Source organism: Festucalex cinctus, chromosome 3 (genome assembly GCF_051991245.1).
Source record: "Festucalex cinctus isolate MCC-2025b chromosome 3, RoL_Fcin_1.0, whole genome shotgun sequence".
In the NCBI taxonomy this organism is placed as follows: domain Eukaryota; kingdom Metazoa; phylum Chordata; class Actinopteri; order Syngnathiformes; family Syngnathidae; genus Festucalex; species Festucalex cinctus.
Genome location: NC_135413.1, coordinates 8,292,362 through 8,320,245, shown reverse-complemented (window position 1 = coordinate 8,320,245; position 27,884 = coordinate 8,292,362). Strand labels below are relative to the sequence as shown.

General features: G+C 43.4%; 1 protein-coding gene across 5 annotated transcripts in view; it reads left to right on the top strand.

The window, feature by feature from the left end:
- LOC144015558 (ELKS/Rab6-interacting/CAST family member 1-like) overlaps positions 1 to 27,884 on the top strand; it is a 61,411-nt gene that overhangs the window by 11,203 nt on the left and 22,324 nt on the right. For all 5 annotated transcript variants that reach the window (XM_077515658.1, XM_077515655.1, XM_077515657.1 and 2 more), the window contains 10 exons: positions 11,519 to 11,810; positions 19,171 to 19,298; positions 20,309 to 20,383; positions 20,470 to 20,625; positions 22,272 to 22,439; positions 24,570 to 24,737; positions 26,482 to 26,619; positions 26,980 to 27,120; positions 27,360 to 27,500; positions 27,645 to 27,838. In XM_077515658.1, the coding sequence (XP_077371784.1) occupies positions 11,519 to 11,810; positions 19,171 to 19,298; positions 20,309 to 20,383; positions 20,470 to 20,625; positions 22,272 to 22,439; positions 24,570 to 24,737; positions 26,482 to 26,619; positions 26,980 to 27,120; positions 27,360 to 27,500; positions 27,645 to 27,838 (1,601 nt within the window). The remainder of the gene's footprint in view (positions 1 to 11,518; positions 11,811 to 19,170; positions 19,299 to 20,308; positions 20,384 to 20,469; positions 20,626 to 22,271; positions 22,440 to 24,569; positions 24,738 to 26,481; positions 26,620 to 26,979; positions 27,121 to 27,359; positions 27,501 to 27,644; positions 27,839 to 27,884) is intronic.

The following is a 27,884-nucleotide window of genomic DNA, read 5'->3' as shown; positions in this document are numbered from 1 at the left end:
TTTATGCCTCAAGGACTAGGTGGCGCTGTATTTATAACTGAATTTTGTCATAGAGATACATTCACGCCTTGACTATAAATATACATGTCAAGATTGGAATTTTTTGAAGCATGTACCGGGGAGTTATTAAGCATATCCTTCATTCACGATACTGCTTTTAACGTCCATAGAGGCTATCAAAAATAAATAAAACTAAATAAATAATATGTATGTTTGGATAGGTCTGATGCCAGTGAACATTTCGAGTGGTGGAAAGTAAAAGAATATTCATAAATGACTTAGTTATCACACTGAGAATGAGTTTACAATTTTTGTAAAAATACCGTAAGTGGGGTATTTTTTTTTTATGCCTGAAGGGCTAGGTGGCGCTGCATATATAACTGAATGTTGTCATAGAGATAGCTTCAGGCCTTGACTATGAACATACATGTCAAGTTTGGGATTTTTTGGAGCATGTACCGTCGAGTTATTAAGCATATCCTTTTTCAGTGCTTAACACAAATTTTGATGCCCCGCCCTCATCATATAGTATTTCGAAAAGTCAAAAAATTTTCCCCCTGTCGTTGGCTCAGGTCTTGACATGGTCCAGGTCAAGTCTGAAGTCAGTTGGATGAAACGTGCAGGAGAAGTGGGCAAAGGTATGCCCCCTGTAAATGTGCAAAAATCGTCAAAAATGGGACATTCAAAAATTCGTAGCTCACTTCCTGTTCATTTTAGCATATGGGTCCAAGAGACTTTTTTTGTAGGTCTTGGGCTCCCTCATACCTAAAAATTTCCAAAGATCTTGCTTAAACGTACAACCGGGGCTGCTTCGTTAAAGATTTCTAGGGGGCGCTATTGAGTCATTTTTGTAAAAATAGCACAGTCCACAATAAAATATTGCTCATTTTGCCAGGCCAGATGTGTGCGCCAAGTTTCATGAGTTTCTGCGCATGTTTCAGCCCTCAAAATTGGCATTATTTTCTTGGCGAACAGCGCTTAGCCACGCCCACAGCGATTCGCAAAAACTCACAAACTTCGTGTTGTGACATCATGAAGGCCGAAACCTTCATCTGAGCAAATATGAGGTAGGTCCAGTAAACGTGGTTGGAGAAAAATGTAGAAGAAAATCCGTAAGAAAAAAAATTGTCACTAGGTGGCGCTATAAGTAAGATGAAATATAAGTTCGTAGATGTCTTCAGGGCTGGACTCTCATCAAATGTGTGAAATTTTGAGAAGATAGGATCATCTGGGTCAAGTTAAAGCAACTTTTATTGTCACGATAAATCTTCAGATTTTGCGGCGCCGTAACGGCCACGCTCTTTGGCGAAAAGTTACAATATTCGGTGTGGGGCATGATCAACATCTTAAGGCTTTTCTGACCAATTTTCAACTGGATCCCTTCAACGAGCTCGGCACAGTAGCTAAAAACGTAAAGTATGACATTTATTGTCACCACGAGGTAGCGCTAAATGTATAACTGAATTTCATTGTATAGATGTTTTCAGGCCGTGACTATTAAGTTGCATGAGAAGTTTGAGATTTTTTGGAGCTTGTCCATGGGAGTTATTTAGCATTTTGTCTTTCTGGACAAATTAAATTTTAAAGACAATTTTTGATGCCCCGCCCCCGTCATATAGTATTTCAAAAAGTCAAGATTTTTTGCCCAGTTGTTGTCTTGGGTCTTGAGATGATACATTGCAAGTTTGAAGTCAACTGGATGAAAAATGTTTGCAAAGGGGGAAAAAGCATGACCACAGTGAATGTGCCAAAATGGGCCAAAATTGGACATTCAAAAATTCATAGCTCACTTCCTGTACATTTTAGGAAATGGCTTCCACTGACTTTTTTGTCCGTCTCGGGGTGCTACACGTGCCTGCCAATTTTCGTAGCTCTAGGTCAAACGGGCCGGGATTGGTTTTTATTTTTCTACGCTAGGGGGCGCTATAGAGTCGCGTTGTTATGACAACAACATAATATCAAATTTTTCGCCGGGCCCGAAGAGATTGCAAAGTTTGGTGAGTTTTCGTAAATCTTTAGGTCCTCAAAAATGCGATCGTTTGCGGAGAATAAAGAAGAAGAAGCGGTAGAATAATAATAATTCTTACAAAAACAAGAGGGACCTCGCAGCGGTCGCTGCTCGGCCCTAATAAATATATATATATATATATATATATATACATATATATATATACATATATATATATATACACACACACACACACACACTTAATTCTCCTTATGGAGCAATATTCTCCTGCTTAACGAATGAAATTGGTTTCACGTCTAATGCTTTAGCTTCTCTGTTTATCATTAAAAATGTTATACTGTCCTCTCAAAAGAGTTTACGTTTAACCCCGAACCTACAGTATGATTGTTGAGTGAGCCAAGAGGAATTTAAAGGAGGCAACCTTCTTTGCTACGTTGGGATCCTTAGTGAAAGCACAGATCTCTATAATTTGCCCCCACTGAGTTACAGAATCACTGTGGACTAATTCCAGTAATGCCCAAGCAGCTGCGGGCTAATCAGTGGGTGTTGTAATTTAAAGTTGTCTGGTTTCACATGTTGGCCTCCCACCCTGGCACACATGCACTTCCAAGGCGTTTTGTTTGTTTGTTTGTTTTAATTATGACTGTTGTCAGTTGTCGCTGTTTGTTTACTTTTGTGGTTTATCTTAAAGGCCCAGTATGCCGATTTCACTCAGGAGAATGCACATTTTAAATACAGGATGTACACACTTTAACTTTCTCTCAGTCTACACATCTGGGTTTATGTTAATCTTTGGTGGGGATTTTGTCCTAAACCCCCACCACCCCCCAGCCTGTATTTTGTCATTTTGTGTTTGTTTTGTAAACAGCGGGACGTTTCTGTGGAAAGACAGTGTTTACACCCCTCCACCAAATCGCAGAGCGGGGGGTGGCGTGTCGCAAACGGGGCCGGGCGAACGTGTCGGCTGCGTGAAGTCACTCCCGCGGCAATTTGAAAGCATGCACGGATTATTACAATTTTTTTCACTCACTCACTCACTCACTCACTGAAGCTTATGCGTGTGCTCTGCGATTGGCTGGGCGTTGTAAACACTGTCTTTCCACAGAAACGTCCCGCTGTTTACAAAACAAACACAAAATGGCAAAATACAGGCTGGGTGTTGGGGGTTTAGGACAAAATCACCCCCCGCACGTTAAGAATAGCCCAGATCTGTAAATTGAGAAGTAGTTTGTTTGTTTAAATCCTGTATTTAAAAAGTGTATTTTCCTGAGTGAAACCGGCAGACTGCGCCTTTAAATCCATGTGTTTTTAAGCATCTATATTATCTTCTTTTGTTTTGTTTTATTGGGTTTGGGCGCATCCGCAGGGCTATCGACTCCCAGCGTGGATGGCTCCTGAGTGCTGATGTCGCTGTTCTGCTCAGAGTAGGCGCCATTGGCATAGCTGCATGCTGAAAGTTGCATTGATGACGTTTAGGATCATATGACCATTCGCAATTGCGACCTCCAAGCCGAAGAGATATTGCTGTATGTTTTGCTACTACGCAGAAAAAGAACATGAGTGAGGGCTGCTTTCTCTTGATATGCTGTAAGCCCTACATTAGAGCCTCCGAATTGTACATGTATAAAGAGTGTATGAGAGGTGTATGTTTGATACTCGGTGTCAATGGCATAGCCATAGCACCATAAGTATTCGCACATTGCTTAAAGATCTGTGTGAACGCTCAACTCAACTGTATATGATTGTTGGTCGGTGGAAGAGGTGAGAGATATGGAGAAGGAGGCTGAACATTGTGTAAGGATGCGAATGTTGGGAGTGAAGGGAGAAGTTTAGAAAATGAGAGCGGGGGCTTAAAGGAAGGCAGACTTGTCTCATTGTTGTGCCTTGTGAAAAGCCTTGCCTTGCTTCTTGTCAGACCAGTGAGGGACACGACCTTGCTTTACGACGGCAATGCAGCCGATGGCAAATGCCACAAACCCCGTAACACTACACTGGCCTGATTGGGTTTCACCACTTGCCTTGCTCTGGGTGTGCAATGTAACCCTGCTCACAATTGCGTCACTATTGGTAAGACCCTCCTGCTGTTATAATCAAAGGGCCACACTTCCTCATTATTGCCTCTGCCAAGCCATTTGTTGGATGTTTGGGCAGAGATCTAGAGTAATTTTTTGCACTTGCTGCACTGGTGTGCCCAACTTTTTTTCTTTCGTATATGAACACAAAAGTTTGGTGTACCCAACTTTTCAACTGAATTGCATTGTTATTTTTCTTTTTTCTTTCTTTATTTTATTTATTTATTTATTTATTTTACCAAATTACAGTCTGTACAGCCTTTCCATTGTATTCATTCAGCACTGAATCAGCAGCGGCGCAGCGTTGCTCCTTCATTCCGACCCGCTGCTCCTTCGAGACAGGAAAAAAAAAAAGTGCGCCTTTTGTGTGTGCAAGTTCTGAAGTGAAGACGTTACCCCGGGTTTACGCCGGTTGCGTGTACGGTGCGGCTGCGGTGCGGTGCGTCTTGACTGCGTGCTTCGGACGCGTCAATTTTTTGGCCAATCCACACCGGCTCCGCACAGCTGCGGTCCGGCAGCTCCGTCGCCGACCACTTCCCGCCGTGTCTCGCGTGACCGCGCGCAATCATGTGGCATTAAAAACAACGACAAACACACAGAAAGTCTGTGCTCAACAGAGAAGCAGAAAGAGAGGTGGACTTTTATTATTTTGTGGCTTTCTACCTCCAATATAAACCTCTCCTCGTCCATGTTCGCTGGTGTCTAAACCGTGAATGAGCACCTCGCACGTTAACTCCAGGCCCGTCTACGCCCACATCACGTTTTGCTAGCATGCTTGCGAAATAGGAGCTGGCGAGTGTTTTATCTTGAAAGGTAACCGGAAATTTATTTTGAAACTGCGTCGGTCTTCCTGTCCCGCTCGATGTGTTTTGTGCTAGCTTGCCATTTGCCGGAGGCCTACCGCTGCGGCGTCCGGCAAAAATAGAAAATAGGCTATCCTTGCGGAAGGGCTGCGGCACGCCGCAGCTAAGACGCAGTCGACACGCAACGCACACGCAAGCGGTGTAAACTGCACCATTCGAATGAATGTAATCTAATTGCTTGCGTCGCCGGAACGCACCGCAACCGCGGTGTAAATCCCGGGTTATCCTTCCAGTCAAGAATCGGGGCAAATTTTGCTGCGCCACCAAGCGTTTCTGATTGGTGGGCGTTCATTCCTGGTTGGCTTCTTCTCCAGCCACTGTGAATGACTGCTGACTGCGTATTAGGGCTGCACGATATTGGAAAATCATGCGATACGCGATAAGGTTGCTGAATATAACGATATCGATATTATTGCGATATTTAACAGGTATCCTTGAAATTACATTTTTATTATCTCATGAAAGAATTACATTTTTACATGCAGCAAAATAAGCAAACTCAATATGCCTCTCGATAGTGTTCAACTATTGGATGTTGGTACACATTTTAGTTAGCATCTGACTGGTCAAATTCAGATAAAATCATAAAATTCCATGCGAAACTTATTGCATGTCTTTGCGATATGCATATTGCATGAGCCAATGTCGAGATATCGATATTTTTTCGATATATTGTGCAGCCCTACTGCGTATGACGTGACTTTGGAGCGCACATGCAGGAATAACGTGAGAATTGAGTTAAGACAGTTGAGGCTTTATGTATTCGAATGTGGAGATTAAACAAGAAACTTAATAAAAAAGAGAGATAAAATAAAACACAAGACTGCAGTGCGAACTCCTGTCTCCTGCAGTTCATTTCGTGTACCCCGTTTGGGGTAACTGCAAGTCTGCAATGCGTTTGTACATGGAGGCACGAGAGAATTCCACATCGGTGGAGGAAGCAAGACAAAGAACTAAAATTGACGTGTCCGCCGAGCATGCACTCGAGCGGATCCACAACGCTCACACGCGGTGTAATCCCAGGGGGGAGTTTGTCATCATTCTGGGAGGATTAATGAAGGAACTCCAAGTTTCCAAACACTGGACATTGGTGTAAACTTGACGTTCAAATTAAAGTTCCGAGCAGCCTTTGTGCGCTGGATGAGAGACGGCGAACACACTTTCACCAAACTGGGTGAGTACGCCACAGTATGTGAACAGATTTGTGCCCAAGGTGTGTTGTAGTTGAACCAAATGGAGCCTTTCAGATTCATGGAGACGTCCTCTCCCACCTCTCAAAAGGCTGGTCATACTTTTCAAATAACGTTTTTTTTAGGTGAACTGTTGAGAAATTAGGGCACCCAAATTGGTCTCAGTCTAGATCCCTGTCAAGCAATTGCGTTAGCTACAGCACAGTTAGAGCTTCAAGTCCAAGTCCAATGTCCCAAACAACAGCTGTACAATTTGTAGAGTAATCCAAACTTTCCATAACACTCTACGGTTTCCAATTAATGTTTTCACCTGTGGAATGTTCCAAACAAGTTATTGGAGAGGCTAAAGTTGGACTATAGGTGATTTGATTCAATTGGACTTGGAGAATGCCCTATTTTCCCCTGGGGTGTTGGTTAGAGCATAATTGAAAGTAGAGTGAAGATGTGGTTTGGCAGTTTTAATACAGTTGAAGGCACGAGCAGGGAACAGCAAGGTGTTACAATATGTGCAGACAAACACACGGGACTATCTCAGAAAATTAGAATATTGTGATAAAGTCCATTATTTTTTGTAATGCAATTAAATAAGCAAAAATGCCATACATTGTGGATTCATTACAAATCAACTGAAATATTGCAAGCATTTTATTGTTTTAAAGGGGCTGTCTGCCGGATTCACTCAGGAAAATGCACTTTTTAAATACAGGATGTACACACTTTAACTTTCTCTCAGTCTACACATCTGTTTTATGTTCATCTTTTGTGGTAATTTCGTCCCAAACCCCCACCTCCCCAGCCTGTATTTTGCCATTTTGTGTTTGTTTTGTAAACAGCGGGACGTTTCAGTGGGAAGACAGTATTTACAACCCTCCAGCCAATCGCAGAGCGGGGGGTCGCGTGTCGCAAATGGGGCCGTATCAGCTGTCACTCCCGCGGCAATTTGAAAGCACGCACGGATTTTTTTTTTCTTCACTCACTCATTCACACACGTAAGTACGGAAGCGTATTGCATTCACTTGAAAAAAAAAAAAATCTCCTGTTTTTCTGACTGTTTTTGGGAGCTTTGTTTTATTATTATTATTTTTAAAAAATTTTGTTTTTCTGAATATTTTTTTCACGTCATAAGAAAAATTATTCCAAAAAACAGAAAAAAAATAATTCCGAAAAACAGAAAAAAAAAATATTACTCCGAAAAACAGGGGGGGGGGGGGGGGGGGGGGGGTAAATTACTCCGAAAAACAGGGGGAAAAACATTATTCCAAAAAACAGGAAAAAAAAATTACTCCGACAAACAGAAGGAGGTGCTCTGTTTTTCGGAGTAATTTTTTTTTGGACCTCTGAACTCCAAGTGACTTGTTTCAGACCACTGACCTGCATTTATGACTGGATAGCCGAAAGCCCATACACTCCAGTGCAAGCCTTTGAAGTCACAGGGCGGCCATCTTAGTGACCACCCTGGCACAAACACCCCACCCTGCCTCAAGCTGTATATGTCTCATCTGTACGTATACCGTATAGTTTATACAGCAGTCTGCTTGCGATGTGGGCGTAACAAGATGGCCGCCCTGTGACTTCAACGGCTTGCACTGGCGTGTATGGGCTATCGGCTATCCAGTCATATATACAGGTCTGCACCAAGTCATTTGGAGTTCAGAGGTCCAAAAAAAATTACTCTGGAAAAACAGAAGTTGGTGCTCTGTTTTTTGGAATATTTTTTTGGTTTTTGTTTTTTTGAATAATTTTTTTCCCCCTGTTTTTCGGAGTAATTTTATTTTCTGTTTTTCTGATTTTTTTATTTATTCAGTAAAACAGAAAAAAAAAATATTCAGAAAAACAGAAAAAATATTACTAAAAAAAACAAAACAAAGCTCCCCCAAAAAATTAGTCAGAAAAACAGGATTTTTTTTTTTTACAAGTGAATGCAATACGCTTCTGTACGTAAGCTTCTGTGAGTGAGTGAGTGAGTGAGTGAGTGAGTGAGTGGAAAAAAAATAAATAAATAAATCCGTGCGTGCTTTCAAATTGCCGCGGGAGTGACGTCCCGCAGCTGACATGTTCGCCCGGCCCCGTTTGCGACACGCCACCCCACCGCTCTGCGATTGGCTGGAGGGTTGTAAATACTGTCTTTCGAGAGAAACGTCTCGCTGTTTACAAAACAAACACAAAATGGTAAAATACAGGCTGGGGGGTGCGGGTTTAGGACAAACTCACCAACAGAAATGAAGACAAGCCCTGATCTGTAAATTGAGAAGTAGTTTGATTGTTTAAATCCTGTATTTAAAAAGTGCCTTTTCCAGAGTGAAACTGGCAGACAGCGCCTTTAATATTGCTGATTATGGCTTCTTTTTTTTCCCTTGGTCTGAGGAAATATTCTAATATTTCGAAATAGGATATTTGAGTTTTCTTAAGCTGTAAGCCATAATCAGCAATATTAAAATAATAAAAGGCTTGCAATATTTCAGTTGATTTGTAATTAATCCAGAATGTATGGCATTTTTGCTTATTTAATTGCGTTACAGAAAATAATGGACTTTATCACAATATTCTAATTTTCTGAGAGGAAAACAGGCACAAGCATGGGTTGCAATGGGGCAGTCACTGTGTGCTAACTGTGGGATTTGTGTTTGTGCAAGGATGTGTCAAGTCAAATCAAATTTATTTATGTAGCCTTTAATCACAAGAGTATCAAAGGTCTTCTCACACCGACAGTGGACAAATATTAATGACATCCGTTGATCTTACCCAAAAGAGGGCAAGGAAAAACAAACAAACTAAAAATAAGAAACATTGAGAAGGAGCTGCAAATGTTGGGAGTCCCCCCTTCCAGGATGACCAGGCTACAATGGATGCCGAGTGGGTAACAATTTACACAATATGTGGTGCTTACGTGCTATACAATGTTAACTAGAATAGTGCAAGAGTCAGTTAGTTTAATGAGTTGAAGCACCACAAGAAGACGCCGTCAGATGCTCCTCCAAAGCAGGCCTGGTTGGTCGATGCAGAAAATCTCCATAGCAACAACTCAGAGGTGGTGGTGATTAATGTGTGAGAAATAATGTGTGGTTCTGCAATAATCAGAAAACAATGCAGCATTTGAGTGCAAATACCCGACTTCCAATATCACACAAAACACTGCAATATAAAATTCATTATTTATTTTTTTAATAGCTGTGTTAGCCTGTTGTGGAAACGGTAATGCCAGTTTAACCCATTATGGCCGGTAGAGCATTACCGCGTTTCTACCACTAGAGCCGGGAGTGCTCTAGCACTCTTCTACCTTTCCGGGAGAGCGGATACATCATTTTGTTTTATTTTCTCTTAGCCAATGAAATGCATCAGAATATACATGAGAGGGTGACATGGGCCCAATAGCATGTCTTGGAATTTTATTTGAGCATTCATGGCTGATTTCTCAGAAGTTATTAAATAAATGATGGTGGCAAGGGAGGACTTCGAATCAGTGTAACCAGTTGACAGCATATTGTTAAAGATCACCTGAAATTAGCTTTGCAGTAATGACACCAACCATCCTCTGGACGCCCTAATACTGTATCAAAAGAAATGTTCACGAAATTGTACCTCGTTGTAGAGTTGCAGTCTCCACTAGGAAGGTCTACTGTTAGCCTAGCATCAAACGAGCGGGTTTTGGTGGCCATGGCCAAGGCTCGCCAGACTTCCGTGTGTTTTTGACAACATAATGAGTTTGGCGTGGCCAAGTCTCATCTTTTCCGTGTGCTCCTGTTTACAAACAGTCTTCACATCTGCACCTGAAGGAATATTGGCAATGCTTTTGCATGCTTTACTTTCAATAGTTGGTACAGATCAATGGTTATCAATGGTTGGTACAGAATAGTAAGTGAAAGATGTTCTGCTCATCCACGTTTGTATTGTCCCAAATTCCTGAAGCAGTCGTCAGTAAAACGTTTGCCACAAACTGTCAGGGCTGCTAACCCTCCTCACGATGCACATTTTCCGGTTACAGCTACTGGGATTGACACCCCCGTACCGGTCGAACCATAAATGCCTCATTATACTTCTGCTTGAGGCTCACGCGGAGATGTTACGGCGGAGCTCCGCTTGGGCCTTTGCCTTCCAACTTGTGCGCAATACACATCGGTGTCTGCTGTGGTTTCACTCCAAGTCGGGCTGTTGCTACAGCTGGGACGCCACAGGCTGGAGATTCCTCTGCATTTTCACGAAACAAAGCCGGGGGGAGAGTCGGCTCATCACAGTGGCAATTATTTATTGCCAATTTGCATAGGTGTCGGCCATAAACTCGCCAAAACACAACAGCCACGCGCTGAGCAAACACGTTTTTTTTTAGTTGTTGTTTTCCGCCTCTCGTCCCAGGCGCATATTATCCACATGCGCAGCCGTGGTCTCCGAGCAGGAAGTCGATTTGCGCCGCCAAACAGTTGCCTTCACGGAAACTATCTGGGCGGGGGGGCGGTGAGAGAGAGAAAAAAAAAAAAAAAAAAAAAAGCCGAGTACGCCATCGAACGGACCAATCACGAGCGAGCTACGCCCCGCCATCTACGGCTTAAGGCCTCAGTATGCTTCTGCGAGAGGCTCGCGCGGAGGCGTTACAGCGTAGCTCCGCTCGTGCGTTTGCCTTCCGACTTGTGCGCAATACACATCTGTGTCTGTTGGAGTTTCACACCAAGTCCCGCTCTCGCTATGGCTGGGACGCCACAGAGTGGCGATTCCTCTGCATTTTATAACGGATTCAGGAAGTTCAATTTAATTCAGAAACACGAAACAAAGCCGGGGAGGAGAGTAAGTTCATCACCGTGGCAATTAATTATTGCCAATTTGCACCGGTGTCGGCCGTAAACTCGCCAAAACACAACAGCCATGCGCTTAGCGAACAGTTTTATTTTTTATTTTTTTTAGTAGTTGTTTTCCGCCTCTCGTCCCAGGCACATATTCACATGCACAGCCGTGGTCTCCGAGCAGGAAGTCGATTTGCACCGCCAGTTGCCTTCACGGAAACTATCTGGGCGGGGGGCGGGGAGAGAGAGAGAGAAAAAAAAAAGAAAAAACGCCATCGAACGGACCAATCAGAAGCGAGCTACGCCCCGCCATCTACGGCGTTCAAGGATTGGCGACGTGTGCACCGCAGCCGGCCACGAGCGACGCGGCACTTAAAATTCCTGAACGCCGTAGATCATGTGATCTACGGCGGTCATTCACGCGAGAGCAAACGTAGAGGCATGAATCGAGCTTAAGTCCTACGGGTAAAATGAACCCATCCCCGGAACTGGGGATATATATGTATATATACATATATATGTGTGTATATATATATACATATATATGTGTGTATATATATATATATATATATATATATATATATATATATATATATATATTTATTTATTTATTTGTGACAAGCCGAACTGAGTTTTTTTCCCCATCCCGCAGCACCTCCAAATGACCGTGCAGGCGCTCCAGGATGAGCTAAGGATCCAGCGGGACCTAAACCAGCTGCTCCAGCAAGACCCCGCCAGCCAAGGCCGGGATCTGGCTCTGGCGTCTGAACCGACCGAGGAGAACTTCAGACGGTTGCATTGCGAGCATGACAGGCAGGCCAAGGAGCTCTTTCTTCTGAGGAAAACTTTGGAGGAGATGGAGCTGAGAATTGACACGCAGAAGCAAACCCTGGGGGCCCGAGATGAATCCATCAAGAAACTCCTGGAGATGTTGCAAAGCAAAGGTGAGATGTTGCAAAGCAAAGGTCAGAGGGAGCTTGAGAAGCTTTTTTTTCGCACCATGTTAGCTAAGGGTTGTTTATTGTGAAAGAAGCTTACATCCGCCCCTGTATGTATTGAAGATATTTATGGATGCTCCGGTAGGGAAAGCTCTTGTCTAGTCATTCATCTTGCAGCTTTTATGCCTTCATGGTGTGACACGTTGCTGTCTGTCAAAACAACAAAACACGTGCGAGTCACATTTGACAGGCTGGTTTTATGGTATTGTAGTGGCAAACAAAACTTTCCTGACACAAATCAGAATTTTAGAGAGCTGATCTTTAGAATGACTCTGGAACATTTGTAACTTTTATGTTCATTTTCTCTTTTATGTCTGCTTATATTAAAGGTGTGCATAAAAAATAGTTACATTCCAGCTCTTAACTCGCTCATTCTGTCTCCTTACAACTGGTGATCCTAAACATTTTTAATAAACGCCGTGGTAACTGAAGGATACCCGATTCACCCAGGAGTCCCTTTCTTGGGTCCACCGTGCCTAAATGCAGTTTCGTCTGCGCAAAGTAACCAACGAACGAACGGACGAAGTTGGATTACGTGCTGGCATCCATTCCTGGCTCGAAAAGTAGCCTTGGAGAGATCAAATATGATTTGAAGGCATACCTCCAAGGAGAATTCACCCTTATGGCAAGCACTTAAGCCCAGCGTTTGCTCCGGTTCCCACTCCAGCCACTGGGTGAAAGGACCGCCCACTACGCATGGAACGTAATGCAAGCAGTCGCTCGCCTCCCTGTTACCAACCTGGCTACCAACAAATACAAGCAAGTCAACTTAGTGCATGAACTCTGGCTTTAGACTCTGCTATCGTCAGTGAGAGCCGCCCTTCCCAACACTGACATGCTTGTGATGACCGAACTTGTCAAGCGGGCCTTACAACCTGATTGGTCAACGACCATCGCAAGACAAACAGGTCTGTGCCGTGTGCCGTGGCCAGCTGATGCTGTCTGCTAATTGTTTCTACCACGAGAAATAAAGCGCCACCACACACAACTGCTCACTCAGATTAGGGGTGGGAACCTCTGGGTACCTCACGATACTATACTATACGATACGATACGCGATACGAGGCTCACGATAACGATTATCTCGCGATATGACGATACTGCTGATTATCTACGACTGATTATCGATATATTGGTCAGGAAATAAGTCCACGATAATCACGATAAATCTACTCAAGACCTTAACTGATGTTTTTTCAATGACAAAATAGTTCATTTTCATACCATCACTGAAAAAAACATATTAAAACTGGTGTCTTCTTCAGAGTGAGTAATTTAGTGCATTTTTTAAACAAATACAAATGTCTTCTCAACAGAAAACTTTTGTGAACAAATTTATGTCTTTCTTAAACACTACTGTCATACAACATGCCAGTTAGTTACATAGTCAATTGTTTCATTTTATAAATTTTGAATTAAATTTAAATGAAATTTTAGATATTAAATCCAATTAAATCAATATTAACATTGATCAGAAATTGTGTGCTTCAAAAAGTATAAAGATATGTTTTAAAACTAACATTGACGATATAATACACATTTTTCATAGAAACTTATGCAAAACTGGGTCACTCGCTGGACAGATAAATGTCTTACACAAGTAAAAGTAAGCTCATGTTTTTCTTTAAAATAAAAAAGAAAAAGAAAAGAAAAAATTTCAGCACGTATGATTTGAGGTCCCAATCACCAATGGAATGCGTGGAAATGGTAAAAAAAAAAAAGATAGATGTTCATCCGTTGTTGACTCGCTGGTAAGACCTACTCGTCGTGACGACTCAAGTGCATTAGTTTAGCCTCCTCTTATAAAGTTGGAATTCTTTTTCTCAGTGAAATGACCGGTTATTTTACCTGGTTGTCTTCAGTCGTGGTCTGGCTATTTGTACGTGTTCCTTTCTCCCTTCGTTTTGTTAGCGAGCCTCCGCTCCCGTGTGTTAGTTTGCCATTACTCATTTCTTGTTGCACTAGTGTAGTTTGGAAGTTCGGAAGAGTGGTCCGACATTCGGGAGATTTAGCTGAGCTCCATTTCATTTTGTAACTATCACAGCGTTGTGTGTGTTTTTCGGGTCGTATTGCCCCCGCTTAAACTCACCGAGCAAGACATTACCTCGTGCCACAGATGCCTAACAAAATCACGTAGCGAAAACCATCATTCACAACTATGCTTTACGGGTGGAAATCGATTGCAAATATACACAGAGATGCTGTGCGTGATCAACTTTGCCCTTGGTGAATTAAATGAGCAGAGAGAGAGAGAATTAGCTCTTATCTTTAGCAAGTCTAGTCCTGGATGATGCCGCTCTAAGTGGATGTCATATTCGTCATGTTTCCAGTGTAACTATTGTGAGACAGTTCTTGTATACACCCAAGTCTGTCTCTTCTCTATTCCATTTGATAAAATCCGAAATGTATCCATTCCACACTATCAATATATCCACATCTGACATGTATGCAGCCGGTGTTTTGTTTACTTGGGTCTTCTTCGGCTGAAGACTGCCGCACATTTCCCCACCATTCTTATGAGGCGCTCCCTCTAGCGGCCTGCCAAGTAATTGCGCAATAAGGAACAATGGAGCCGTTACAGCGGCTGTATCGATACTTGGCGTAGGCATATCGATAACCCATCATGAGAGAAAATATCGCGATGTATCGCCGTATCGAGATATCGTCACACCCCTAACTCAGATGCAGGTAGTCAAAATACCGGTAGACCAGTCGACGGGCACGCCGATGAACGGCAACACAACTATACAATAGACTGCTATTCCACGGTATGGCAGGTTATTCTACCTCACTTGACACCCTCTCTTGTACGCAAGTTTTTGGTTGACATGCGAGCGACCTGGCTGATCTAAACCGCAGGAGATCAAACCCAGCCCAATACCAATGACTCCAACCAGGTAAAACTTATAGCTGCCAATGGGACCAATATCGCTACATACGGTTCACGCACAATTCCAATTAATCACCACCGTTTGCTGGTTGATGTTGCCAACCTCCGGCTGCTCAACATCGACACCTACCAGACCATGCCGCTCATGACAGCACGGACTATGTCAACAGTTGCACCACTGCAAACAGGCAGCTGTTAGGACCACGTCTACAAAGATTTTTCTGGCATCTTTGACGTGTCCAAGGTCGAATACCTGGGCCACGAAATCTCTGCATCCAGGGCACGTCCCCTCCCAAGCAAAGTTGCCACTGTCAGTGAGTTCCTGACACCAACCACCGTGAAGGGCCTACAGGAATTCATCGGCATGGTGAATTACTACTAGGGGTGTTAAAAAAAAATCGATTCGGCGATATATTGCGATACTACATCGCGCGATTCTCGAATCGATTCAATAAAAAAAAAATAGTTTTTTTTTTTTTTGTTTTTTTTTTAAGAGCTCAGAATTGTTCATTCGGTAGTCTTACTGATTCAACGTCTTATCATCATTGCCTTTATTATTATTATTTTTTTTGTGTGTGTGAATCGATTTTTAATCTTCCATTTTTAATGGAAAAATATTCAACAAAACGTCTGACTTCGGGTTAGGATTCGCACCTTGAGCATGGAAGAATGTTATATGAACGGAACATTAAGCCTTAACATTTTATTTTAATGCTGTTCAAACATGAAACAGATTACAACCTCTATAAGACTGAAATTTCAGATAAATAAATAATACATTTTCATATAGATCTTACACTCTACAAGCTTACTGATTAGTATTTTCTAAATTTGAATGAAAAAAATCGCAACAATCGACTTATAAATTCGTATCGGGATTAATCGGTATCGAATCGAATCGTGACCTGTGAATCGTGATACGAATCGAATCGTCAGGTACTAGGCAATTCACACCCCTAATTACTACCACCGCTTCCTTGGCATTCCTACGACCCGGTGCCTTTTTACGATTTTGACAGATGTCGGCAGTAACGTTGCTGTCATTGAACAGATGCACAACAGCATCACCAAGCCTCTCGGCTTCATCAGCCGCTAGTTACGCCCACCGGAGAAAAAAAAAAATAGTATCTTCGACTGAGTTATTCACCATCTTGCAGTTCGACACCTTCACCACCTTCTCGACAGCATGTCCTAAAGGGTCTGCACAGACTACCGTCCGCTCATCCACGTGTTTTCTAAGGTCTCCGACGTCTGGTCTTAAGCCTGATTTATACTTCTGCGTTTGTTCTTGCATTAATGACTGGCGCACATCACGTGAGTTACGCTGAGAAGTGCACCGTAGCTTGTTGCCGGGTGCTGCGCGTACGTCTCCAATTTTTGTATGCCGTAGATGGCAGGGCACAACATCGCTCGAGATTGGTCCATTTAGTGACATGGTGTGATGCGTATTCAGCTCACCTCTGCATTTTGTGTTGCTTACTCGTCGTCTCCATCAGGCACATGCACGTCAGGGCTCTGCGATGATTATATGATAATACACATTTGAGTTAGGGCGCGTTAGACGTTTCAGCTCCACTCCTTTTCTTTAATATTGCCTTCTCTGTGCCACTCTTTTCTTCTATCTGATTTTCTTTGCTTTTGAGAGTCCACACACTCAGGCAGAGAGTGCATTGTTTATAATTTGTTTGACTGTGTTTTGGCCAGCAGTGCTGGCAAGGTTGGGGCAGGGGAGACAGTGTGAGCAGAGAACGAGAGATCGAGATCGAGATCGAGAGTGAGAGTGAGAGTGAGAGTGAGAGTGAGAGTGAGAGTGAGAGTGAGAGAGAGAGAGAGAGAGAGAGACTTGCTTAAAAAATGTGTATGATTCATTCTGCACAAAATAGCGTCCAAAAGGTCCATAATTCAGGCCAACTAAGCAGCAAAATGCAGGCCACTCCAAGTTGGTGACGTTGGGTCTGGCTTGGTCTACCAAAAGCACTTTAATTACTGCTTTTAAGACGAACTTGTGACCCGAAGTAAACAGCGCCCCCTGACGGCCAACCAGGAAAAATTCCGCTGGACCCACCGTGCCAGTCCGGCCTGACTGTCAGCCATAGCAAAATATGGTTGCGAGATCAGTACTTACCTGGCGAGAAGAATAACGAATCAAAATCACCATCTAGGAATAGACTACCATGCTCTTGCAAATGTCCAGGCAAACAATGCCTACATGCCTGCCTAACGGACCACAGTCACTGGTCTCTGCTGGGAAGATGTGCCATTTGGTGACCACAGTCACACCTGGAGGACTACTAACCACGACCTGCGCAGGACGCCCCTTTTGCCCGCCCGATCGTCTGATCGAACTACCATTTACGACGTTTAGATGCAGTCCATATTCGGTTAGGTCAGAATTCCGGTTTCTGAAACAATCGAGGTAACACGTTTACATGCATGGCTGACAACGAGTTACTCCTGTTTACATGCTCATTTGGCTGATTGGAATATCCCGTTCGAACCACGACGCGCAGGCAACGCAGTTACATAAATAACTTAATTTCCGCTTTTAACTTACTACATTCAACAAAAGACATTATATTTATGTTACCACGCTAAATAAAGTAGTCGGTTTCCTCCTCGCTCCAGAAGTGTGGTTCTTTGCTGCGAGCATCATGTTTGTTGACACCAGCTCTCCAGCTGTTGGTTACATGCCAGAAGCACGGACTTATATACTTGTATAATAAGCACAAACTGTGGTGTTTTCGCCATAGAGACATAAGATAATGTGAAAACTCCACGGAGAAATCAATGTATTCAAGCAAGGCTCCTTGAGCAAGTGAGACGGAGCTGTGCATACAAGTCGTTACTACAAAGACCAAGGTTCCTTGCAAAATAAAATAAGCCAAGAAGAAGAAAAGACAAAGGAAGAAAATAGAGAGCATGCGCACAGCGAAAAACACTGCCGTTTAACTCATTCACTCCCAGCCATTTTCACAGAAGCAGTCCCGTTCGCTCCCGGCTGTTTTACTGGATTTTGACTGATTTTGCAAAGCCCACAGAATATTGTGTTCTTTTGCTAGAAAAGCATGGAACCTATCCAAAGAAAGATTAAAGTCTCTTCTTTCATCAGAAAAAAAAGTATGTTTCTATCTGTTTCCGTTTTGCAGCAATTAGCATTAGAAGAGAGCTAAGTTTCATCAGTTTTCACAAATCTATTTAAAATTGTAAGTAATTGAGCTTTTTTTTCTAGATGGCCCTGGTTGATCTCCTTTGCTCTGCTGCCACCTGCTGGCCGTTTGACCATTTCTGCAACCGTTATTTGCAGTTGAGAGGCTGCATCAAAGCCTTCTGTATGCTCTAGCATAAAAAAAAAAACAAAAAAAACGTATAAATACGTCTTTGGGACACTGAGAACATTACAAAAACATATTTATACGTTATTGGGAGCAAATGAGTTAATATAGGTATTCTGAATGTGTTTATATGCGCAGGAATTCGGGTTTTGAAAGGGGTAACCCAGGGGTCTTATTCGTTTTTAAAAACCCGAATAATCAAATCAAATCAAACTTTATTTATACAGCACCTTTCATACATTCAAATGCAACTCAAAGTGCTGAACAAATAAAACATCCATAATACAATAAAAAGAAAAAGCCATCCCTCCCCCCCATATCCCCATGATCGTACCCACATATACACACGCATACCACAACATGGCGCGGCACAGAAGAACCCTGTGAGGAAAGGCACCCAGGAGGAGTTCATCCACACTGAGAGGGATGACTGCCAACCACCACAAGGAGGAATGCCATCCCAGAGACCTCCGGCCCACAGTGACCGCGGAAATAAGAAATAAGAGCATATTGGGGTTATTGTGCGTGTTTACATGGCCTTACAAAACCCGAATATTGCCAATATACGGGGTTTTAAAAGGGTTATTGCCTGCATATAGACGTAGTCATTCACTGTCCGTCAAACTTTGCCGGTCAATGACTCTCTAACAGGGGAGTACTTATAGCAGCAAACAATTCTCAAGACACAAATCAACATTTTGGAGAGCTGACCTATAGCACCACTCTGGAACATTTGTATGTTTTTGTTTTGTTTTTTTTGTTTTTTTTTACCTGCTTTCAGACCTTAGCTTCTTTTAACTTCACTTTCACGTCAGTTTATATAAAAGGATGATCTGTGTGCAAAATAAAACCAGTTACATTCCAGTTTTTGATTCACTCTCTTCATAGTATTCTGCAGTGAATCCTGAAAATATTTACAATTTTCCACCTTATGTTGGTGAATGTATGTTTGAGACTTCATTTAAAGAATTCATTTAAAACATCATCTGTTTTAAATTATACAAAATCTCTCCTCATGTATTAGCATAGGGCCCCTAGCCCACAGGGTTGCTGTTATGTAACCACACAATTACAATGTGTTCAGGTCCATCTGCAAAGGCATCAGAGGAGGATCAGGAGCGCACCAGGAGGCTGGCCGATGCAGAGATGCACCGGCATCACCTGGAAAGTTTACTGGATCAGCGAGACAGAGAGATAACTGCGTTGAGAGAAGTAATGCCATGTTCAGCTTTGGAAGTTCAACATTTGAGTTCACGGCAAAAAAACAATCACCAGTTTAATCAGAAGATGAACTATATTTGAACAACTTATATATTATATATACACGTATATTTGTTCTATAGTAAAACCCCTGCCATAGCGCTAATCCACGTCAAATTGATACCCATTGAAATGCATTAGAGGAAAAAAAGTAAGCTATAAAATTATACTAAAGCGTCAGTATCATGAAAAATCAGCTTTTTGGAGCTTTTAGCCATGCTAAAATGCTATTTCCTCACCAAAAATGCCACCGAAGTGGTGTTTTCCTCCATTCATCCCTCTATGAGCAATTCTAGGTAATACTGCTCTCCAAACACCAGCCCCTCCCAACCCAGGAAACGAGCGGGTCCTCCATCTGTGACGTGTGGAGTTGGGACAAACACTCGCACCGCCGGACTGAACACACGCTGACTTTCTCTGAGACCTCCATGCTCGCAGGATAGTGATAACCATAGCCTATATCAGTAAACTGTCTGTCCAAGTGAATTCACATCTCACTTTGATGAAAAGGAGATATATCCTTTACATTTGCTATGTACAATTTGGCGGTGTGTTGTTTTTATATCGGCTGATCTCATCAAACTCATACGTCATCAAACTCATTTGAATTAATTACCAAGAACTCTTAAGATGCTTTGGAAACACAATTATAAATTCCCTGCTGAACCTTTACAATCAAGAACTCCCTTTACCCAGAACTCAAAGATCCTGGGCTTGTTGGTGGAAAAGCAGCTTTTGACAGACAAATTTCCCGCACCAATGTGGCAAGCGTGGGGATTATTTACCTTGCCACTCCCCGTTTCACCTCGTCATTGGCGACGTGGCGAACAGGGAGCACACGCCGTGTCTTATTGTTTGTTTACTTAATTAATCGACTAAAGGGTATAATGTATGTGGATTTTGTGGTTTCTATTTTGTAATGGTTTACACAGGATTATTTAGTAAATCTTGTCTCTCTACAGGAGCTACATCGCAGATATGAAGGTACTCCAGAGTCAACCAAAACTAAGGCTTTACAGACAGTCATTGACATGAAGGTGAGGACTTTGCATTGGAAGTACTATACCTGAATTGTGTGGATCCTGTCAAGCCACTTGCGTTAGAGGGCCTTCATCATCCCCAGGATGCAAAGATCAACTCTATGGAACGAAGCCTGAGGGACATGGAGGAGGAATTGCTCATGATGAAGTCTAATGGACTTCTGAGCTGTGAGGAGCGTCAGGAGGAGATGAAGCAAATGGAGGTCTACCGCAGCCACACGAAGTTCATGAAGAGCAAGGTCAGACAAATTCTTTGTTTCTTAGTGCGGGAAATTAAATTAGTAGAGTTTAAGGAGGAGAGTTGCACAATTCTGGGAAAGTTAGAAATGTTCCATAGGTACTGTATTAACAGGAATTTCAGAAATTTCCCATTGAAACGGGAAACGGGCTCCTCCATGAGCCTTATCGTGGGTTTGCGTGTCCCAATGATCTTAGGAGCTATGTTGTTTGGGCCTTTATGCGCCTGGCAGGGTCACCCATGGCAAACAGATCCTAGGTGAAGGATCAGACAAAGCATGGCTCAAAAAGACCACTTATGACGATTACGAAAAATGGGTCGCAGTTTCCCTTGCTTGGACGTGGGTCACCGGGGCCCCGCTCTGGAGCCAGGCCTGGACGCGAGACTCGAAGGCAAGCGTTTGGTGGCCGGGCCTATACCCATGGGGCTCGGTCGGGCACAGCCCGAAAAGGCAACGTCGGTCCCCCTTCCCATGGGCTCACCACCTGTGGGAGGAGCCAAAGGGGTCGGATGCACAGCGAACTGGGCGGCAGCCAAAGGCGATGGCCTTGGCAGTCTGACCCCCGGTTACTGAAGTGCTTTTGGAACATGGAACGTCAGCTCTCTGGTGGGGAAGGAGCCCCAGCTGGTGTGCGAGGCCGAGAAGTTTCATCTGGAAATAGTCTGACTCGCCTCCACCCCAGCTAGTAGCAGTCCTCTCGAGAGGGGTCGGACTCTCTTCCGCTCTGGAGTTGCCCATGGTGAGAGGCGCAGAGCAGATGTGGGCATACTTATTGACCCCTGGCTTGCCGCCTGTACCTTGGGGTTCACCCCGATAGACGAGAGGGCAGCCTCCCTCTGCCTTCGGGTAGAGGGGTGGAACCTACCTGACTCTTGTTTGCCTATGCACCGAACAGTAGCTCAGAATACCCACCCTTTTTGGAGTCCTTGGAGGGTGTGCTGGAGAGCGCTCCCTCTGGGGACTCCCTCGTCCCGCTGGGGGACTTCAACACTCACTCGACAGTGAAACCTGGTCGCATGTGTTGGACACTCAGGTGAAGAGAGGGGCTGAGCTGTCAACTGATCACCACCTGGTAGTGTGTTGGCTCCGATGGTGGGGGAAGATGCCGGTCTGATCCGGTAGACCCAAATGTAATGTGAGAGTCTGAATCCCCTGTCAGAAACAGTTTCAATACCCACCTCTGGCGGGGAGAGTCGGGGCACATTGAGTTGACATGAGTTTCCTCCGCAGGGTCTCCGGGCTCTCCCTTAGAGATAGGGTGAGACGCTCGGTCATCCAGGAAGGCCTGAGAGTCGAGCCCCTACTCCTCCACGTCGGGAGGAACCAGTTGAGGTGACTCAGGCATCTAGTTCAGATGACTCCTGGACTGCTCCCTGGAGTGTTATTCCGGGCATGTCCCACCGGTGGGAGGCCCTGTGAACGACCCAGGACATGCTGGAGAGACTATGTCTCTCGGCTGGCCTGGGAACGGCTTGGGATCCCGCCGGAGGAGCTGGTTGAAGTGGCTTGGGAGAGGGAAGTCTGGGCTTCAATGCTAAAGCTGTTGCCCCCACGACCTGACTCCGGATATAGCGGTAGTAATGGATGGATGGATGGATGGATGCAACCCTAAGGAGCTGTTGAGTTTTGTCTCCATCTTCATCCAGATGGAGCAGGTGAAGCAGGACCTCTCCAGGAAGGACACTGAGCTCCTGGGCCTGCAGACAAAATTGGAAACACTCACCAACCAGTTTTCAGACAGCAAACAGCACATTGAAGTCCTCAAGGAGTCTCTTACTGCCAAGGAGCAGAGGGCTGCCATTTTACAGACAGAGGTACAGCACAATCACATTCAAAACACTGGATGGATGGATGGATGGATGGATGGATGGATGGATGGATGGATGGATGAGGAAATTAGATTGTCACAGACAGCAGCAGTATTCACAATGGAACTTTCACAACCCACGCCCCCAAATGCTCTTAGGTCCATTAAGCTTTTCTGTCCTCCATTGAATGCCATTGCCACCCCTGCCATAGATTGTGTATATCGGACATGATGAATCCACAAAGTTGATCGATTTCTTCAATAGATTATACATTGCGGACGGCTTCACCCCCAGCTAAATGTCTCCAAGGTAAAACTATAATGGGCTAGGCTAAAGCTAATTAGCAACCGAACGAGCTAAAAGCCAGCTTTTAAGATGTTTGTCAAATTCACTTTAGCTCTACAGCCAAGAGCAGTTTGGCGTGTGCTTCAGCACTTTCAGGGAATACTTGATAATGCAAAGCCTCACAAAAATACACGGATTGAGAAGGACCGTGTGTACTCACTGCGATCAACAGAAGTAATCCTGCTCACTCGGTGCTCAGTCTGTGCATTTTTTTTCAAGGCTTTGCATTATCAAGCATTTGCTGTAAGTGCTGAAGCACATGCCAAAAGGTGGGCACTTTATCAATCATGAATTCCAGTTAATGATGATGCCCACCTCTGTAATTTGGTGAGTGCTTCCGAATTTTCGGTGAGTTCTTTATCACAGGACGCCTCGTAAAAATACATGGTTTGTCTTGATAATTGTTATTAATGTTAGCTGGGTAACTTCACGTTCTAGTATGTAGTTTACGCCAGGTCTCATACTGGGAGCTCTGTGATGTTTCGTAAATCTACACAAGCATCGTCACAAGCACTTTTAACTTACCGTTTTCATATTTGATGTAGCATTTTGTGTTACCTCAGAGTAAACAACATAACAGTCTGTAGTTTTAAAGCAATTCTATAGCTCATCACTGGTTTCCTGGCTCCACCTCCTAATGACCCTTGACTTCACAGGAACCCATAGGTTATTCAGTATACATGTCTGCTGTTGACTGGCTAAAAATTATGAGCGTGTTGAAAACACAGCAAGACCATTGGGTCATTTATTTATTAATATCTTCATGTGAGCCTTAAAATAGAGATCCGGATGTCACGTGGCTATTCCCCAAACATGTCCCCCTGTGGCAGTATCGAAGCCTATTACTTGCAATAGGTTTACTCTCATTTATCCGTCAACTTTCCGTCGAAGAGACTCACTTTGATGAAAAAGACATGATATACATAAGCGAGATGGACATGGTTGGATGATATTACTATTGCCAATTAAACTGTCAGGAGTGCTTTCTTTTTCAACTCTGCGACGCTGGCATGTGGAATTCCCCCCTCACTTATACAGGTGAATGCTCGCAAATGTTACCATACAAAGGGTTTACAAGTTTGTACAAACCAGAATTATTTCCTGTTTGTATGTGGTCAAAATGCCATTTAGGTACGTTAGAAACTTAGCATCTGCTAAGTCAACTGGCGTCGCCATCATTTATGTTGTAAAAAGTCTTCATGGTATTGGTCAGTTATTAAATTCAAGGGTGTACTATGTATTAAACCATAGCAGCACAAACGAACAAAATAGAATATTTCTCCCACATTTTGCGTGTGGTAGGAGGCTAGCTTCACACAGGCTAGCATGGTTAGCATCTGCTAATTCAGCAACCAGTGTACAAAGTGCCCGACCACATCTTTCGTTCTTCATTTAATAACGATACAGTCGAGCTACATCTACACGACTGATTCAATAATTGACTTATCTGATAAGAAGCAATCGCTACACAAGTAATGAGGACGATCCCAACGCCCCCATCTTGTTGTTCACCCTTTTTTATGGCTGCTGTGATCCATTGGCTACGCATTGGTTCCTCTTTAGGTAGCCTGGAGAATGCTCAATCCTTTTTGCCTCTTCTCATTGTAACACCTGGTCCACAACAGCTGTCTATCATTGTTAAAGTGCGGCGTTTGCCGTTTATTCAAAGTGGTGGACGCATTTTCTATACTGCCAAAATGGTGGCACTAACGGCCATTTTGGAATGCGTGACGTCACTGTTCGGATCTCTGTTACAGCCTGTAGTAAGTGGTTTATTTTTTTCTTGGTCAGGTGGATGCCTTGCGTCTGCGCTTAGAAGAGAAGGAGGCCACTCTGAATAAGAAGAGCAAGCAGATCCAAGAAGTGTCTGAAGAGAAAGGCACGCTCAGTGGAGAGATCCATGACCTCAAGGACATGCTTGAGGTGAAGGAGCGCAAAGTCAACGTGCTTCAGAAGAAGGTGAATTGAGCTTGAAGTCTATAATCTTTCTTCTCTCGAAACTTTTTCTTCCAAGGGCCACATACAGAAAGATGGAGAGACCACTCCACGCTTCACATTGAATCCATTAAACACACTAGAAATAATCTATCAAGCAATTATAATATTGTTTGTAGTTTATTTTCACACAAAAATGGAGCGCAGGCCGCAAATGTCCCCTGGCGCCATAGTTTCCACACACCCCAAGCGAACACATACAGTTGGGGCCCATATGGGCACCACTTGTTCGAGTTGGGCTTTGGCTGGGCATGGGCTTAGAGTGGGCTTTGTTGTGGGGCCCCACTTGGGCAGTAGATGGGTGAAACTATACGGTCAATAAGTAGGCTCTGGCTGGGCTTCACTCCAAAATATTCAAATGATGTACAATAACAGCATGTGCGACGGAGCTTACTACCTAGCCAATATTTCTTTACAATTAAGTAAGATTTTCTTTTTGAAAAAAAAATGCACCAAAAAAATCTACATTTTAACTTAATATTGACACCTTCTTAAAATAATCAATCATTTGCATCATAAGGAGATGATTTAGGATAACAAACAAAAAAAGAAAAACATGACAGGCAATTATTTTAAGAGGGTGACTATGTATTATTTGGACTACTAATGTGCTATTTCATACAAGTTTGATAGCAAAAGATTAATATTCAAACCTAGAAAAAAGCGCTGCACAGCATTCCGAAAAGATATGGGAAAACCTCTCCCGCTTCAAGCCAATTAAAGGAAGTTTGCCAACTAGCAACATTTTGCCACCTCAACAAGGACTTCAGGCTCCAGGGTCATTTTAGTTGGAAAATGAATCACTGTTTGACAGTGATGGAACACTGAGCATTTGTTGTTTATTTAGCTTTCAATAATAATAAAAAGATCGTATTATTGGTGTCCTTCCAAACCTCAGGATGTCGCAGTCCATTGGATTGATTGATGATTGCAGCTGCTATTTGATCTTTCATGCCATCGATATTTGCTGGAAGTGTTTGGAACATCAACTTTGTCTTTAACATAACGCAATTTTAACTTAAATGGTGCCCAAACTAGTTGTTATTTTCCAGAATAGTAGATTAGAGATGTAATTAAGCTCCACCTTCACACCACCACTTCTCAGTTTTAGAGACGAGCTTCCTTTTTTCTGCCATTTTCCTTTTTCCTCACTTGTCACAGGAAACACTGACATTCGAACAAAATGGATTTGGGAACTGGAAGTAATTTTCACTTACAGTAGAGACTTCCCCAAAAACTAGACTGTTAAAATTTTGATGATAGGCTGATGTCACGGTAAATGTATTTTTAAAAAAAAATCAATGTTGTAATGTGGCTGTGTAGCTCCGTGGTTAGGGTGTTGGACTTTGGTTACATGGTACCCTGGTTCAAACCTTTGTCATGGTAATCATTTTTTAGGAGTCAACTTTTAACTGGGACCCAACTGGGCAGCCCAGATGGGGCCCATTCCATACCCATGTGGCTGAGGCCCACCTTTAAGCCAATGTAGCTATTAGCTAGGGCCCATACGAGGCCCACATTGAGCCCATCTGGGCTTGCCCACATGGGACGACCATGAAATCGCTGACCAAAATTAACTGGGACCCATCTGGGCAGCCCAGATGGGACCCATTCACCAACCCAATGGGCCCCACATGGGTGTGTTGACAGGGCCTGTTTTTACACCTTTGAATGAATCCGTGGCTGACTTAATATGCTCCCTCTCAAGATTGAGAACCTCCAGGAGCAGCTTAGGGACAAGGAGAAGCAGATGAGCAGTCTCAAGGAGAGAGTCAAGTCTTTGCAGGCAGACACATCCAACACGGACACTGCCCTCACCACGCTGGAGGAGTCTCTTGCAGAAAAGGTAACAGACGAATGCCTTGATAAACACCTGTACACACTGCAGATGAGTAAATAAACACTCCCCCGCTGTATGAATGTGCTTTAATCTAAATGTTATTAATAATCTTAATACGATATCCCCGGGTGGGAATGTTTATCTGACAATTTAAAAAATATAAATGACATCATCGATTAGTCGACATTAACTCGACGATCCTCACCTGTGTGAAAACGAGCAATATAAAGAGGTTTATATTGGCATTAACATTGCATGGTGGGAGACTGGAGCCCTCGTTCATTTTAAAAGCCAAATACAATATATATTTTTATACATGGATGTCTGAAGCGCGTGTATTTGATTTACGTTTACTGTTTGTGGTAGGAACGAATCATAGAGCGATTAAAGGAGCAACGAGACAGAGACGATCGCGAGAAGACGGAGGAGTTGGATTGCACGAAGAAGGAGCTGAAAGAGCTGAAGGAGAGGCTGAGCTTACTGCAGGGAGACCTGTCAGATAGAGAGGTGATAATCATTCAATTCTAAACAAAACTCATCTTCAAGTCTCTTCCATTGTGAGTCGAGGTTGCTGTGTTAGTTTAAAGGAACTGTTTTGACAGGATGACCCATTTTTTCACTCAAAACTCTCTATGTATTTTTTGATCACTAGGATTACACTATCTTGCATTTTCAATGTTATCAATTTATTTTGGAGAAATCAGGAAATAACTATTCTGGCACATCCTCTACTTCGTTGTGCTCAGACGTCTCTACTGGACCTGAAGGAACATGCGTCATCACTGGCCTCCTCCGGCCTGAAGAAAGACTCCAAATTAAAAAGTCTGGAGATTGCCCTTGAGCAGAAGAGGGAGGAGTGTCTCAAACTGGATAACCACCTTAAAAGAGTAAGATGGCCTTCTCGCCGCTGGCATGCCATTCAAAACACTCTTGTTGCTCTTTTGAGGATACTGCTTCATATAATGTTAACATGACAGCCCACAGTGAAAATGCATCACATCCCGCTCTTCTCTCTCCTCTCTCATTTCCAGGCTCAAAATGCAGCTCTGGAGGCTCAGGCCAACACTGAGCTGGCGGAGCGCATTAAGAGCCTGGAACAGGAAGTGGCCCGCCACAAAGAGGATTCTGGGAAGGCACAAGCCGAGGTGGACCGCCTACTAGAGATCCTGCGGGAAATGGAAAATGAAAAAAATGACAAAGACAAGAAGATCAATGAGCTCGAGGGGTGGGTCTTTTGTTAAATTCTCTTAAATTCTCTTCCATTAAGTTAC